This window comes from Monopterus albus, unplaced genomic scaffold (assembly GCF_001952655.1).
Source record: "Monopterus albus unplaced genomic scaffold, M_albus_1.0 scaffold4.1, whole genome shotgun sequence".
Lineage (NCBI taxonomy): Eukaryota > Metazoa > Chordata > Actinopteri > Synbranchiformes > Synbranchidae > Monopterus > Monopterus albus.
Window position 1 is genome coordinate 2,421,935 of NW_018127884.1, and position 17,948 is coordinate 2,439,882.

The 17,948-nt window shown below is 40.9% G+C and overlaps 1 protein-coding gene across 1 annotated transcript in view; it reads left to right on the forward strand.

Moving 5' to 3' along the window:
- gpc5a (glypican 5a) overlaps positions 1–17,948 on the forward strand; it is a 134,556-nt gene that overhangs the window by 7,817 nt on the left and 108,791 nt on the right. Inside the window, exons 3-6 of the mRNA XM_020610702.1 lie at positions 14,654–15,114; positions 15,207–15,440; positions 16,060–16,184; positions 16,306–16,431. Coding sequence (XP_020466358.1) covers positions 14,654–15,114; positions 15,207–15,440; positions 16,060–16,184; positions 16,306–16,431 — 946 coding nt within the window. The remainder of the gene's footprint in view (positions 1–14,653; positions 15,115–15,206; positions 15,441–16,059; positions 16,185–16,305; positions 16,432–17,948) is intronic.

A 17,948-nucleotide genomic window follows, 5' to 3' on the forward strand; every position in this document is an offset into this window, starting at 1 on the left:
AAGAAGATTGTAGGTAGCGCAAGAATCTGTGGGCTCACAAGCGCCCTCTGCCTTGAGGCAGGGGTACTGTTTGCCTCACCGAGTAACTTTTTTACTGGGTTTTATGGTTAATCTGCGAGCCTAAACACATTACACAACTACATTTTATACATTATCCAGATTATGGCAAGGCATAGCATATAATCAGAGCTTTTGAAAGCATTTTATTTGCAATATATAGAGGGACAGCGACACACTATTTGCATCGCATACAGTTTGTGAGGATTACACGATCCACCGAGTGGCACAGCAAAGTGCTGCCTCATCGCGCATCTCCTCCATGTATTTTAACGGGACATACGGAAATTCTGCTATTCTTTATTGGGAAAAAAATTCCTTCAGCATCGGATTCAAACGGCAAAAGGGCCTACAACACACACCAGCCGACAAATATTAACATTTATTATATTTTATGGTTAACTTTTCTTTCTTTTCAAGATTGACAGGGGAGGCTCTGCCTCACCTGCCTCCCCTGACCGCACGTCACTGGTTGTTGTAAATTTAAAGCTGCTGTTATTTGAGTGACTGTGGCATAAAGATGTTGTGACCATTAACCCTGTGGCTTGTGGTCTTCCTTCCAGGCAGTGTGTCATTTTTGGTTTCTAGCTTGGGAAGAAAAAGAGTTGTAGTCGACAGGAATCCATCCAGAGTAATGCAGCAGACACAGTCAGTCAGCTTTTACTTCTTCATTTGCATTGCTTCTAATTGTGAATGTATGATCAAACAGTCGGGACTGAGCTCTTGTATCACTGAAGTAGAAAACTGGCCTTTTGTGCTCAGAACTTGTTTGCATTCATAAATGCTAATTCTGTCTCTGTTTGCTTGCTTTTGAGTGATCCACTGCATATTGTGTACTCTTTGAATTGAAAAGGTAACAGTTGGGTGGAAGTGGCCCCACAGCTTGTCTGAGAGGAGACCACAGTCAGCTGTTGAATAGTACACCCCACACATGGGGAAGCAGCTGTGATTGCTGCTTCCAGGACAGATACTGTTGTATGCTGAATTTGGTTTATTAAGCTTGGGTGTTTTTAACCTGAATTTTAAACGGTTAACCAGGGACGGGGCTGCTAATTAGCTTTAGCAAGAAGCCCTTTATACTTTACATCTGTTGCACTACCTGTCTGTATGTCACAATGTTTGTCTCCCTATTAATAAATGAATAAATATTCTACTGTTGACACATGAATAGTTTTACCTAAAAAAAAAAAAAAGATTTTAAATGGTTCTTTGTGTAATATGTCTAGTGCAAGTTCTGACCTGTCCCAAAAAAAAAGGTATTTTGGATTGTCTCATTTGACTCTGGTGTCAAATGAAGCAGCCGCCACACTCATCTAACTGCTCTTTTACAAACCACGTCTCTCCAAGAATGTCAAGTTCAAAACAGTAATTTCTCACCAAGCACAGATATTGTGCTGTGACCAGCCCAGAGCAACGCTGCATCACTGACTACAGTAACATAGTGTTCTCTTCCAGTAAAGTTTCTATGTTGGTCAAAAATTGGCCGCTCGCCTCGGTCAGGGAAAATAGGCTGCTTTTTATAGGACACTGCATTTTAGGACCTTTTGTCTTGACAGTGACCATTCCTCATGTTACATTCCCCTCAAGAAACACACTGGCTGTCTTATATGGAATCTGCTTTTTGCTTTATCATTTGAAAAATTTTATTACTGGTTATGAAAATACATCTGACATCACAATATAAGAAATGTGAGATAAAAGACATTGCTTATATATTGCAGTGTTCAGATGGATTGCCATAAAATTCAGCTCAGACATTTATGATTTAATTGAAGTACCTTCAGCGATCCCTTAATTTGTCCTGTACTTTATGACCACTTACTTGCAAAACTGTCATTCCTCTAAGCCTGTACCACAGAAAATGTTAGCATGCTAACAAGATAGATTAGGGTGACGGTGTTATATTATACAGATACAATGTGTAGGAAGGTAAACCTCAACATGTTTCCATGCTGATGTTTGCGTTTAAACTCAAATCCACTGTAGTTAGTCACTGTGTGAAATGCAGGAAAAGAGAAAATGCACTTTGTCTATAGACTTATAGCACCAGGAAACGTGTTACATGGCCCATGTAGACGGCTGGATTGGTTAACATAGTAGCATTCTATCAGACACATGTAAAACAGACAACTGGAAAACATGGCTGATCTTTATGTGTCTTGCTTTTCCACAGCACCTTCAAACCTTTAAGGCTCTTAGATGTTTTTCTGTCAAGCATAAAAGCTGCTGTTTGTGTTGCGACTGAAAGATAGAAGGGCTTTGGGTAATAACACTTATTCTAATAGTAGCCAGCCGTGCAGACCTTGAAGATGATTGTGTGCTGAATAGTTGCATAAATATCGAGTGGCCGTTTGGGTTTCTTTGAAGATTTCATAGGTTGATTCTTGCATCTGGCTTTAAGTTCCTCTGTAACCTGCTCTCTGCTCATTTGTGTCAGACCTTTCATTTAGCAGACTCTTTGTCCACAGGGTCTACAGCCATCCCTTCTTTGTTGTCATTCTTATAAGAGGAGTGTGTGTGTCTGTGTATGCCAGCCAGTGCAAGGGCCTCTCCTCAAGATTCCCACAGAATTTGGGCTTGGTGTTGTGATTCAAGACCGGACAGTTGATCCAGGGGAGGACAGAGTGAAAAGAATGCAAAGAAAAAGAAGAATGAGTGACTGACGGAGAGAAAGTTGGGAGGATGCCAGATTCTATTGAAAGTTTTTGCACAGTGTTTGAAGTCAGAGGATGAGGATTTAGAGGGAAGCAGGATTATTCAGAGTCAATACCCTTCAACAATTCAGGCATTTGGGGCTGCTGCAAAGAAACAATGTAGTCGGACTAACCCTGGCTGTTTTTCCCCGTGTCTGCCATTGCAGCTCCCGCATCAGTCATGCTGGTTAGTGTAGCACTTTTCTAATCTTGTTATCATTTTCTGTACTTGCAGGAATAATTCCTTTTCTTTTGTTGAGAATATGACTTTTTTCCTGGCAGCGATGGAAAAGAAGAAGGGTACTTTTCATATTCTTGATATATGTTGTATATCTAATACATAACCGACAGCGTCTTAGCTTAGCTTAGCATAAAGATTTTCAGTCTTAATGCAAAGCTAAGTAGCTGCTGGTAGCAGCTTCATATGAGACTGGTGTTCTCATCTAACTTTCTGCCAGATGTTTCACTGCAGGAGCATGTCTTATTTTTAAGATTGTTCTTTTTAACAACTGAAGCCTAAAACATGCATGCAGCATGTAAAACATGCAAATTGCAGTTTGTTTTTTTCCCGCCTAAATAACTTTTTAATACCCAACACTGTCATTTTAAATTCCAGGAGAAAACCCTTCTGTGCTGTGAAGCTGATAACTCACTCTGCCTCTCTGTGTGTTCACTTTACTGCTGCTCAGGAGATTCAGTTCAGCCGGCATACTTCACAATCCTGGTCTAGTGCCATGTCCCAGAGGTGGACGTCAGCGTTCACACACATCTGTCATCATGAATACTGATGCACACTGACTTCCTCTGTCTTTTTGCCTCTGTTGCTTTCAAGCACACACACACAGATTCTACACACACACTCCACTGTAGCCACTCGTTGCATAGAGGTGAGCGCTAAAATACACACCTGTCAGGACTTTACATTGTTTGTCTCCTGTGTGCCCTTTTGAAATGGAGATATATGGCTGGTGGCTGTTATCTTAGAGCGGTTTTCTGGATTAGATGACACGGCTAAACAGGAGCTGTATCTCTATGACAGATTTACACAGTTTTTTCCTTTTACATACTGTAGCGGTGATCTGTGTGAGGACCAGCAGAGTAATGCTCCATCTTGATGTTTGTGTAGGAGAGCTGACTGTGCAGCTAAAAAGACTTGGAGCAGTGAGCAGTGTAGAGCAAAGACTGAGCTGACACTCAGAGCTTTCCACACAGTGCATGTTACTTTGATTTGGTGCTATGTTAAGTGAATGGTTTGGGCCATAATAGACTCTTTTTCTGGAAGTAGCCCTTAAGTTAAACCAGAATTCTTTAAATAATTTACATGTCCTCCTCAGCCGTAAACCAGACACAAATTAGAGTCGTACTCTCTGGTACATCAGAAGACTTGACTGAGGAAAAGTGACTTTCTAAACTAAGAGGCAAGTGCTAGGATTTCACCACAAACACACAGCAGTTTTTATGAAGACATCAGTGTGTTTTTTAATTATTTATTTTTCCGCTCGCCAGGACTCTTTGTACGTTTCTGAGGAAGTATTTCCTAAGTACGGAAGGAGTCTCCAGGGATTAGGCTGTAGTCGTCTGGGCGATGAAATCCTAAGCACAGCAACACACCAAGCCTACTGTCTGCTCCCACTCTCCCCTCCTACTCTCTTTTCCCCTCATCCTGTCCTTCTCCCCTACATGTCACATATAATGACATAATTGTCCTGCTTATCACTTGTTTCCTGGCAGGAGAGACAAATGAATGTTGTTTTTACTGCTGGAAGCCCAGTGTCTGATGGCCTCTTCTCTGTTGCTGACAAATCTGGTTGATATAAACTTGTTTAGCGTAGTACAGCAAAATGATTTTTATTTTGCTTTATTTTAAGATACTTTCAAACATACACGTGATACAAATGTGATGGAGGTTAAAACAGGAACTGCATATGTAATGAATCAATTAGTCGGTGCAGAAAATTTATCACCAACTAATTGGATCAATGTGATCATTTAAGTCTCTTATCAATTAAAAAAAAAACAACCTCTGGTTCCTCCTCCCCAAATGTGAGAATGTTATGCTATTCTCAGTTTGAAATGATAGTAAACTGAATGTCTTTGGGTTTTAGACTGTAGGTTGAACTAAACGGTAAATTTTAAGAAATTACTTTGGCTTCTGGCAAATTGTGAAAGGCTGTTTTTCAGTAATTTTGGACATAGAATGATTTAATTTTAAAATGAATATCCCAGTCTAGTTTCTGTACACAGCACAGAGACCGCTGTGTCTTACATGCCAAGTTAAGATAGCAGAAATAAATTCACTGATCTCAGAGCTTTAGATTTCCAGTGTAAATATATCAGTAAACAAGAGTCCAGAATCTGTGTTACCTCAGAATATGTAAAACATTTTGGTCATATCACAGCAACAATATGCAACATATTACTGTGTAGGGGAACACTACAGAAGCATGATTCTTAGTCTGGATTGCTAAACGTACTGTGATGTCCTTGTGTAGAGAGCACCCAGCGGTATAAGGTAAAATATTAAAATGTCCCCAAAACACATTGCTCATCACTCATGTGTGAGCTGCGACCTGTCAGCGAAGCCTTTATGGATGCTTTGATATGCAGATCTATGACTTCACTGGCTCAGACACATGTTCTTTATTATTTTGCTTCTATTACTTACCTTTTCTTTTATTGTGAAGCACTTTGTAACCTTGGTTTAGAAAGGTGCTATATAAATAAACTTCTGCTTGCTTCTCTTGCTCTGCCTTAGTTTTGCAGGAATACTGGTATGACTTTGGACTTCATACACAAATCATATGCTCAGTTAAGGACTAGAAATGTAACTCCAACTTCATCAATAACATAATGACTTCTCTTTTGTAGGCCAGTCAGCGTGGTGAAATTACACAGCTTACCACCTGAACCCAATGTTCCATAGCATCTTTTTATAAATCGAATATAATTATCCAGTTCAATAGACTAATCACTGGTGTACTGTGTGCATCAGACCCTCTATTCAGCCTTATGACAGCCCTGTTGGCTCCATCACTAGCATCTAACAGCTCCCTAAGACCAGCCAGAGGAGACCTGCATCAGCCTCACACAGAGCCACCTTTGAAAGCTAGTGAAAGCTATCTTGTTATATTATTATTATTATTTTCACTCTGGCTCCTAAATCTGTAGCAGCTCACTTTCCCTCTCTTTCTGTCTGGTTTTCTGTGTGTGTGTGTTTGTATTCTGAAAATCTTTGCACGTCCGTGTGTGCTAAACCCTGACCTGTGTTTCTACATGCTCAGCATGTATGAAAGCACTTGTGTCTCACTTTACTGACCCTCTGTACTTTTCCTGAATGGCATGCTAAAGGCAGGTTCACAGCAGAGCTCTGTGTTCTCTGAAGTGTTGGAGGGCTGCAACTGATCTGCAAATATTGACTTTTAAGCCTTCTAGGAGAGAGAGAGAGCACACAGCAGAGAGAGAGAGAGATAAAGATGGACAGGCAAAAGGTAGGTGCAGAAACAGCCATGTCTTTTGTTGTAATTCAGGTGGTTGTTGCCAGATTTATGACGGCAGGGCTGAATTTGTTTGTCAGCTGTTAATATATCTGGGGATGAGCATCTCTATCGACGTAGAGGAGGAGGTGCATAGAGATAAGGGCTGATAGTAAGCTGAGCCTGACTCCAGGAAAAACAGATTAATGTGAATCAGTCTTAATGTGCCTCTCCCTTCTTTTCCTTCCCTTCTTTCCTTCCCTTCTTTCCTTCTGCCCTTTCTTTTCCTCCCATCTCCTTTATTTTTTTCTCATCCTTCCCTTGTTCTCATTTTTCTTTCCCTTTTTCTTCTTCTCTTGTTCTTTCTTTTCTCAGTTTCTTCTTTTTCCTCTTACCCTAATTTCTTATTTCATTTCCTAACCTCTCCTGTCAGTTCCTCATGTCATTTTTTTCTCTCCTCTCTTCCTCTCCTTTACTTTCCTAACCTTCCTTCATCCTTATTTCTTCCTCAGATCATTGTTCTGCTCACATTTCCTTTCCTCTCCTCTTCTTCTAACAGCACTTTTCATCTCATCTTCATGTACATAGGTTCAAATAAATAAATCACATTTCATCTCGCTCCTTTCTTTTCTTAGAGAGCCTGATCCAGAGCATACTCTGTAACACCTCTGAGTAGGCGACTGTTTTCAGTTTTAATACAATGCCTGCTTTATTGCACCTGAAGGCAGATGGTGAAAGAAAACATCCAAGGACTTTTTAATTTGACTTAGGAAGCGTTTTCTCTGCCGTCTGCAAGTCAGAGTAGAGAGCCTGTTGGTGTTCGCTCTGCTTCTGTTGCAGTTGAAAATGAGGCAGATCGACAATCCAGAAGGTCGGAAACTTCTGTAGAGAAACACTGAGATGAAACTATGTGATATGGTTGTTCCCTCGTTATGCGTTTCTCCCCCTCCTCGTGCAAACATGCTTGCACATGTCACACACGTAAAAGGCCCAGTTTTCCTCGGTGGTTTGTTTGTAGATCAGAGTGAGACGACACACCAAGCTCTCGCATGCACACTGAATGAGGCTTTGTGCTTCACCTCAATCGCAACCTAAATCGGGGCAGTCTGCCTGCCTGTGTGTTTGTCTGTGTGTGTGATGATGCTGCCTTGATGCAAAATCTGATTTCATTTCCCTTATCTGTTTTTTTGGGGGCACTTCTGTCTTTTAATATGTTCATTAGTATTCTGAGCAGCCAGCTCACTTGTCTTTTACTAGATGTAGGCAGGTATAGTTGTCAGACGCTTCAGTGGCACATCAGTTGAAACCTGGAAAGCTCTTTGTTGCACTTTGTGATAACAGAGCTGCCTGCTCTTACTCTCAAACTAACATGCATGAGTGAAAATTGGTTATGCCAGAAAAGCTAAAATAAGATTATTTAAAACTTTGGTCAAATCCCTGATGGTCCTGCAGTCATGGATACCTGCGAATCAGTGCTTCAGCATTGTAAACATGCACTGCTGCTTCTTGCCGAGATTCCAGGGAGCTTTGTTTTTACCTTACACATCCAGCAGCTTATGAATCTGTTGGTTTGTTAGGGTAACTCAGCCCGGCCAAGCCTGCTTCTAGTTTACAGTCTACTGAAAACAGGTCATGTATTAAAATAGGCCTAATTTATAACCAGTATAATCTAAAACAAGTTTGCCCACATTTTCAGGAAATGGTGATTTATACAGAGGCAAAGTTGAAGTAAATTCTTGACATTAAGCCAAATAAAATGACTTATCAAAGACACTTGATGGATTTAATCAAATATAGAAGCACATGTGGTAACACTTTATTGTATGGGTCTGTAATTTCTGATTTTCTTTCTTATGTTTTCATATAAGATCTATGGAAAAAAGTAAATTGTTATTGTAAGGAAATTAGAAATATTGCTTAATTTGCACACTTGTAATTAACACAACTTGGATAATGTTTTGGTGAGTGCATAGCAGATCAGCTGAAAATGTACAGTTGTGCCTACAGACAAGCACCCAGTTAAACTTGTATAAAGAAACACCAGTAAGTGAATAATAAATGGAACTGTACAATATTTTTTTCCTGGCATAATTTTAGGAAAGTGCTGCAAAATGTTTAGGAAAGATGTGGATGTATAAAATTAGAGTTATTGCACATGTTGCTCTATGTTGCATAGGAAGAAGATTCTGTAGTCAGAAGCTTTGCCCTGCTTTTGAGTTAAAGCTGACTTAAATTCATTTTTAGTTTCTACAAATGTGTCACCAAGCTATGAAACAACAAAGCATGCAGACACTTGTTTTCATCCGATAACTTACTGCAATGGAGACATAGTTTTCTGTTGACTGTGGTGACTGTGCCACCCTGTGAAGCCACTAACATTCTTTGTCTTTTGCTCTGGGATGAGCTGAACCCCACAGATCCTCTGACTCATCCTCTGATGGAGACTGGCCTATTCTGCAGGCTATCGGATGTCACGCGGCTCCTCTGTTGTGGTCACAGTCATTCAGCCAGGATGAATTACATTAATAAAAGCCACCTTTGCGTTGCTCAGCACAGGTCGCCTGGTAGTACTGGAACGCTCTGAGTCTGGAAACACACAAAGCTTCAAACAAAATACCTGATATGGATGTGTTCACACATTGCAATGCACATGTAGAGATGTTTTGCAGTATAGGATGTTTACTGCATCAGCCACGCTTCTGCTTTTGTGTGTGTGTTGCCTGGTATTGCTCATGTTGGGAGGATGTAAATCTGTTTACACAGTCACACTGTGGGGACTTGATATTCTTATGGGGGCAAAAACCAAGCCCCCAAATTGTAAACCATTACATGTTAGAGTGATTGCTTGGTTTAAGGTTAGGGTGAGGCAAGTAGTGGTTAGGGTAGGTCTTCAGGAAATGAATAAATCAATGTAATGTTCCCTGAAATAATGGAAACACAACTTTGTGTGTGTGTATGAGAGAGCAGCAAAGAGCGCAGGAGCTTTTCGTCTTTTGTCAGTTTTAAAAGGGTCTTAAACTGCAAAGGCCCATTTTATGTCTCATCCAGCTGACTGAACCTTTTTCTCAGTGACATGTCAGGTTACTCTGACACACACAAACACACACACACACACATACGTATATGGTTGTGAGGACACTCAAAGCACTTTACCCTGGTCACAACTAAATGCTTCAGCTCAACCCTTGTTCCAAGCCTTCACCACCAAATAGCCCTTTGTAGTAATGAGGACCGACCAAAGTGTCCTCACAACAGTGATGCTGAACTTAAATTTGTCCACACAAACACAGAAAGACAGGTATTGTAGTTGTTTGGATGTTTTGTGGCTTCAGTTTGTAGGCATTTAACTGGCACCCAGAACTAATCAGGGTGAATAAGAGTGAGAGAGGAGGTCTGTTCTAACAATTAACAAAATCCTCTTTAATATTTTTTGCCTAAACAGGTGTAGTGAATGGGAATAGGTGCAAATCTGCCAATTCAAGGCTGTTTTTAAATATAAACATTTTTGGTAAAACCTTGATGTATAGCCAAAGAAAAAAAAAGAAATCTGGATGATTTATGTTTGGTTGTTTTTGGACATGGTGGGCAGCAGGCTGGAGCACGCATACAAGGCGTTTTTAGTCCGTTTCAACAGGCTGATGTTTTCATCTGCTCAACATGATCCTGATCTAGTTTTGTGTGCATATTAATGAAAAATGTCTCCCTCTGGTGGTGAAAGCAACACTAAGCTTTTTCTGATCGGCTCACATCTTTGGCCAGTACTGTTTGTGCTACTTGGATATTAGTGTCCACTGTGGTTAAGTCTTATATCTGCATGTGATGATTAACCTGCTTATTTCATGTCAAACTCTTACTGGTGCCTCACAAACCAATTGGATGGAGAGAGATGGAATAAAATAAAAATCATTTTTTTCTTAGTTTAGTGCCAACTGCCAGACGTCCTCACATTAAGTGTAACACAGTTAGCTACCGATGCCACAGTTAACCAGATCATCCTGCATAAAGGAAAATGAAAAGTGCAGCAATTATTGCATAAAGGTAAACAATGGGATTATAAAAGCATTTTAGATATGGAGAAAAGCTCAGCTATGGAGGGATACAGCTGACAGGGCTTTGTGATTGGTATATAATAGCCAGTATATCTGGATGATAGCCAGTGATACCGGAGCTTTCAAATCTTAATTGTGCATATATCAGAATTTATTTATAATGCCAGCAGGTGAGGGAGAAACCCATGCATTTTGATAGGTGGCGTGTCGTAATGGCTTCTTGCAGTGTCCCTGAATGATGCACAATATGGTTTGAAAGTGTCACATTCTTTCCTTAATTTCTTCAACATTTATAAGAAATTGATACTATTCAACTCAGTTAAATGTTCATAATACAAAAATGCAAAAACATTTTAACCTACGTGCCTACTTATTGGTTTAGGATTCTGTTCATACACTAAAATTTGGAATAAAATCCCATGTCACGAGGACGTAGATCCTCAGTTTTAGGATTCATATATGTAGCATGTGTAAATTGTAGATATTTTTTTTTTCTTAATCAAAATTGTAACCACACTGCATAAAATCTCTTCTTATTCTGTACTTGTGTGCTTGTTTATATATATTTGTTTGTTTTTGCTGTAGGTTATGCATATGTTTTATCCAACTTATCTGTTTGTCTTGTTTGTATGCTGTTGTATTCTTTGTCCTCACTGTGGTGGGCAGCAGGAACACCTGACTGAAAACACTATCTAAACCGATTCAGATGCACAGCTGAGTTTTACCAGTCAGTCATTTTTCCTGCCAGAATAATAAAAACTAAAATTAAACAATTCCAAAACGCCTCACACAGTCCTGTTTTGCTGTCGAAAAGTGCCATGTGCAAACACTGTTACAGTGTGATGTTCAGGTTAAATCAAAGTTAAAGACATTATTTGGCTATTTATATACAGTAGATAGAGATAATCACCACTAATATTATTTTCTGAGTATTTAACAGTTCACGCCATCCCTTCAACTCCTGCCCTAGCATTAATGCCAAATGCCATCTGCCCTGCTGTTATAGTTAATTGAGTCAGGTCAGACCTTCAGTAACGGTGTAAGAATTAAATTCACAGTATGAGAGGGTTTTCAGTCCTGCTGGCTCAGCCTCTACTTAATGTTCCTCCTGCTGCTAGAAATGCTCTTCTCTCATGGACTATGACACTCAGAACCTACACAAGCAAAATAGGTGCACTGTGGCGTCCACGTGACGTCTGTTCTTAACAGACTGACATGCACCCGGCAGAACTGAGCTGTACAACCCGTCATTGCATTACACACCAGGGGCTGCACTAATACTCGAGTATAATCCAGGAGCACACTTATGCTGCACTTTCACAGCTGCCACTCTTGTCTTTGCAATTCTTACACTTTCTCTTTCTGTTTGTCATGCCGCTCTTTGACCAGAGTGCTTGGTGTAAAAGAGGTGCAGCTGTCTTTCTTATCCACACTTAAACACACATTTTTGAGTCACAGAACTTTTTAGACCTATCATTCCTGTGTGAGATCACAGAAGACCTGGGATCAAATTCAGTTCTTTAATGCTGCTTAGAGACATACCAGACCCTTCTCTGTTTCCCCCCTGCAGTTGCCCTCTCCAGGGGGCTTTCTGTCAGTCTTTCCACATCAGTGCATATTGTGCAGTACTCCACTGTCTAAAACCTCATCACACTGGTCACCGCTCCCGGACTTTCAGCCCCCAAGGCAGCTCCAGGCCTTCACCCAGACTACTGCCTTACAACTCATGACAAGCACATGATGTAAGAATGGCCACAGCCCAGGTATTAGCTGAGACAAAAACTGAAAAACGAGCGACTAAGGGTTAAAGGCCGAGCTTGCTGAACTGATGGATCATTTTCTATTGTGCTGAGCTTATTCCTTCATGTCTGGCAAACATGCAGAACTCGCTTATCATAGTCTCACCTCATTATTCACACAACATGGATTATTTAAAAATGTCTTGGACTCATACTTGAAATTTTCATTTTCTTGATGTCATAACTGTTAATTTAACTATTAGCATGAGATTTTATTCCAGAACAATCAGATGAGTGCTATACAGGAGTAAAAAGATAATAGTAGTTTTATTTTTATATCAATTTTTAAAATGGTAATTGACAATAAAAGCAGTAAAATCATGACAAAAGTAAGTAAATAAAACATCAACTGGATTAAAACCCAATTGAACAAAAGTTATAAGTCACAGAAGTGCATTTCTAAAAATGGGTTTTTGAGAGATGAAACTGGATTTGCAGCTCTAAATTCCTCAGGGAAGTCGTTCTGAAGTCTGTGAGCTCTGGCTGCAGAGGCTCTGTCACCTTTGGGTTTAAGTCTGGACCTTTGAACAATGAAAAGAGAGGCCTCTGGAGACCTCTGGGGCACAAGGGGACACAGTGCAACAAACAAATATAACTTGGGGCAAGACTTCTATGGGCTTTAAAAATAAGATGTCGAATTTTATTGTCTATTTGGAGAGCAACAGGTCACCAGTGTGAGGGATCAGTGAAATGTGATCATGCTTCTATGAACCAGTTAATTTACTAGCGGCTGAATGTTGGATGAGCTGTAGACTGCTCCCTGATGCCAGAGAGCAGCACATTACAGTTGTTCATTCAACTGGCAATAAAGGTAGATAAAATGGTCTAATCCTTCAAATGTTTCTGAGATGTAGAAAACAGGACTGCACCACTTATGTTTATGTATGTTAAGCTTGCATCCAACCATTACACCAGTCTTCCTGCATTAGACATGTTTATGTATGTTAAGCTTGTATCCAACCATTACACCAGTCTTCCTGCAATGCGGAGTTAATGAGAGGGACAATAAACCGAGGCTGATGAGGATTTGGATGTTTGCACTATCTTGACCAGTCATCGCTGCTTCAGCCCTGACAGCCTTTCGCTGAAGGAAGTTTTGTGACATCCACTTGTGGAGGTCAATATTTTGATAATTGTTTTCAGGGTCACAGCTTAGAAAATGTGGTTATTTGATGTAAACATGGAAACATGTTTATGCACAAGTTGACCTAAAGGAAGCATGTAGATGGAAAAAGGATACTGAGGCTTGAGGTATCCAGAATATATACCTATTGGAGCTGACTTGGAGTCAGCTCATCAAAAACATAGAGCTCCAGAGCCAGGGATACCTGCAGAAAGGTACAGGGAGAGAGAGTCGACAAACTACAGGAGAGAGGGGACACAAAGTTAGTGACATGTAATGGTGCCATGTCCAGTGATTTCATAGACACCACTACATGGGCATAAATGAAAGCAGGACAGCTCAGGCTCCCTGTTTGTTTGCAGTTAATAAGATGGCTTCAGTTTTACCCCTGTTCAGCCACAGTCCTTATGGCGCCATGAAATATCAGACATAACACAGTATGGCCAGTATCTTTACACCATCCCTCACCGTCCTACTAGTATTTTATTGGAAATATTAACAAACAATAGAACAACAGTATTATATCAACCTAACTATAAGCTTTATCAAAAAGGAAAGTTTTAAGCCTAATCTTAAAGGTGGAGAGGGTGTCTGCCTCCCAGACTCAAACTGGGAGCTGGTTCCACAGGAAAGGAGCTTGACAGCTAAAGGCTCTGACATGTCCCCCCCTTATGTGTCTGATGGATGCAGTGATGCTGCATAACCCATGCACTTTTCTTAACAGTTCCTCCTACAGCACACACAAACACTTTTGCAAGCAGAACTAGACAGTGTTTACAGTGCTGGGCACACTGCTGTTGATGCAGTTTGAGTAGTTATGCTAATTGTTGGACATTATTAAACTTTCTCCTTCTCTGAGGAATTAATTGATGAAGTTCCTATTCTCCAGTCTCTTCACCCATGCCTTTCTTCTTCTCCTCCTCCTCTGTTTTCTTCACTTGTTTGTGTTTTCACTCCAACAACTCCCATGACAGAAGGAGTCCTCTCCTCTACTGCACTCATTCTGCTTTGATAGAAGTGGTGTTTTATGTACAGTACCTATAATGTAGCTTTGTTCGTATTATATCACAGCAGTTCCCACTGCAATATGTTACAACCTCTTTCTTTTTTGTTTCTCTTTGTCTGCTCAGCTTTTGATTAGAGAACAAATAGCTTCTGTGCGCGCTCTTTTCTCCTGTCCTGATGGGAGCCCTGAGGTCCTCTCCTCTCCTCTCCTCTCCTCTCCTCTCCTCCCCTCCCCTCTCCTCTCCACTGTATTGTGTTTAGCTCTGCACATAGAAAAGCAGCCTTTAGTAATGCCATTTAGGAAATATTTAGATGTCTCTGGTTCTCAACAGATAGCAAGGGCAGCTGGTTTTTGAAGCAAGATGACAATGTATTGAAATGAGTTGCAGTGTCTCTAAACCTTTTGTTTGTCTTTGTTTGTGTCTCCATCTCTTTCCTGCTGTTCATTCCACAGATACCTTTGAAGCTTTGCTGAGGCAGGCGGAGAATCACACTAACACCCTCTTCCAGGAGGCGTACCGTAGCATGGCTGATCGGGCTGTGGGCCCGGTGCAGGAACTTTTCACAGACATTGGTCTCTTCCTGCTGGGGTCGGAGCTCAGTGTTGATGACTTAGTGCAGCGATTCTTTGATGCCCTCTTCCCACTGGTCTACAATCACCTGCTCAACCCGGGTCTCAGTGACATTTCACCAGGCTACGCTGAGTGTGTAAGGTTGTTAAGCCGTGATCTAAAACCATTTGGTGGAGCGACCAGCCTCCTTGCTGATCAGATTGCTCGCTCTGGGGTCTCTGGGAAGCTGCTTCTTCAGGCACTGCACCTCGGCATCGAGGTCATCAATACTACAGACCACCTGCAGCTGAGCCGAGAGTGCAGACGAGCCCTGCTCAAGATGCATTACTGTCCTCACTGCCAGGTTCAGATGCATGTCTCTGAATTGAGCTTATTGATCTGAATTAATGAAAGCCTTCAACAGAGTCACTGATCTCAGACAAATTTACTTCACAGGGCTTAACCCAATCCAGGCCTTGCATGGGTTACTGTCTCAACGTGATGCGAGGCTGTTTTGCGAGCATGGCAGAGATTGACACCAACTGGAGGGAGTTTGTTCTCTCGCTGGAGGGCCTGTCAGCACGGATGCACGGTTCTCAGAATTTAGAGCAAGTGCTTCTGGGACTTCACTTGCTGCTTCACGATGCTGTCAAACATGCTCAGAAAAATGGACCACGCCTCTCAGCACAGGTCAGAATGAGAGAAGAATAGATAAAGGATTCTGGAGTGATCTTTATTCTGAATTGCATGGCTATATCAGCTGCTTGCTCAATGTCACATAGGTATGTGGTGAAGAGACCAAAGATAAATTGCTTAATATTGCCCATTCTGCACACAACAGCAGCTTAGTCACACCAGACCAAAACATTTTAGGAAAAACATCCATGTGGGCAGTTCAGAAACTAAGCTGTTAAACTGTCTGACAGAGGAAGACTTGGGCTAAATTCAGAATGTCAGCATCTGCTCTTCACGCTCAATTACCCAAACTATAAAGTCTTTATCCAAACAATCTATAAATGTCCAGATGTAAAGATCTATTTTGACATATAAGATTGTGCCTGTAATAATATTTGTTGTGAAATAAATGCCAGATAATATTTGCTCCTTTGCTGCACCACAGCTCCATCTACTGGTTGACTACTGTGACTGCTGCTTAATAGGCTTCACATGCAGTGCTTTCAGAAATTGGAGATGACAGGCTTGGCCTTAATATACACATCTGTCGCTCACCAGGCTAAAATAAGGACAATTTGTCATGGACCAGTACAGTTTAACAAGATACATTTATGTCCATCTCTCTGGGTAATAGGTGCACAAACTGTGTGGTCCAGCAAGCAGAAAGCCTGCGCATTCAGTCAGCAACCAGCACAGCAGCAGCAGAGAATCCATTCCTCTTATGAGAGCGTCAGGAGACTTGCTCACTGTCAGGAGAAGGTAAGTGGGTGAAAGATACCAAATGTGTGCATAGAAAGAAGCTTCTGTTTCTGATTTTAGTTCAACAAATTTTCAGTAAATATGTAAAGCAAGTTTATTATTAGTGTGGCTGTGGTTCCAGGGACTTTCTCAACAGTCTGCGTCACTATCGTACCTACTACGGTGGCCTGGCAGATCAGCTGTGTGTGAGTGAGCTGGCCTCTGGTGATGGACTGTCCTGCTGGAACGGAACCGACATTGTAAAAAGGTTTGTTCTTGAAGAAGTCAATAATACAGATTGGCAACCAATTAAATAAAGCTAACATCAACTTCAGACTACAAACAATCATATATATGCAGTGTTTTCACATCTCCACAAATTATACCTAAGTTGAAGAACTTAGTTTTTCTTGCTTTCATTCATCAGTCTTTTAATTTGAAGTCCACCTGCACTCAAAGATGCATTTTGTCTATTGTTTCTCTTCTTGTGGATGTTTGACCTTCTCTGTGGAACAGGATGTACTGTATGTGTAGAGTTTGGCACTTCAAGGCTGTTTTCATATTCACTTGCTGAAGAGGGAAAGTTTCTCAGGGCTAAATCTGAGTTTAACTCATGTACACACAAGCTGATTGTTTGACATCGCATATACTTTGCAATGGTGCAGTATAAAACTTACAAAAGTGTGATGGTGAAACTGAGACTTTTCAGTTAACTTTAACATTCTGTGCCTGATAGCATTATAACCGTATACAGCAGATACATTTTGAAGCCAAAAATATTTAAATATTTGCAGGATTTTTAACTGAAGGAGGAAGGAGGAGATGTAATTTTTACACACTTTTAACAGGGCAGTTGAACATATTTTTGGTGGAAAAACATTTCACACACACATCATTCAAATCACTGTATATTTAGATCAGAAAAAAAACTGTGAAGTGGATTTTTTTTTGTTGTTGCTGCAAACATACCTTTAGGATATGGAACTAAATGTTAGTTAGTTTTTTAGGTATTGCAGTTAAACAAATATTGTGGCGGAGATATGATATCAGGTTTGCAGAGTACTATTAAACTAAACTTTGGTTATTTGGTTTAAGACCAACCTGGCCCTCAGATGACTTGAAAACCTCCCATATTCTGCTGGCAGATAAAGAAACAATTAAACTAGCTAAGAGAGATGGAAACATGTTACCTGAATATGCACATTTAGTTTGCATCAGGTGAGGTTTTCAGATTTATCAACATGTCATGGTACGACCCTGGCATGAGTAGACTGTACATCATTTGACCCTGGTTACATAAAGACACACACACACACACACACACACACACACACACACAAACACACACTCCCTTCATATATATACTACCCCCACAAACAAGCTGACACCGATGTAGAATTCATCTACTAGCTGTTGGTGCCCAAAGACATAGATCTCAGATATGAATGGTTGTGAACTGGAGCAGGTAAACTGGCCTCTTTCATAGCATCAGTCAGCGCCCTTGTCTCCATTACATCACAGCTCTCGATCTTACCCATGCTATCATCAGTTAAGGACCTCCTCATATATCGGTGGTCTGTGTTTGTTCCTCTTAACTGTCAGCTGCTGTCAGTGCTGCAGAAATGGCAGGCAGGGCCGTATTTCAATCCACGCCAAGGTTGAAGTTGCCAGTTCAGGTTAGACAGTCCATTGTAAATGATGACAGCCTTGTTGAGATTATTTCATAGCTCCTGTGAGTAGGTAAGAGGTAAAGGGGGTGGGGGGGGGGGGGGCGCTTGCTAACAT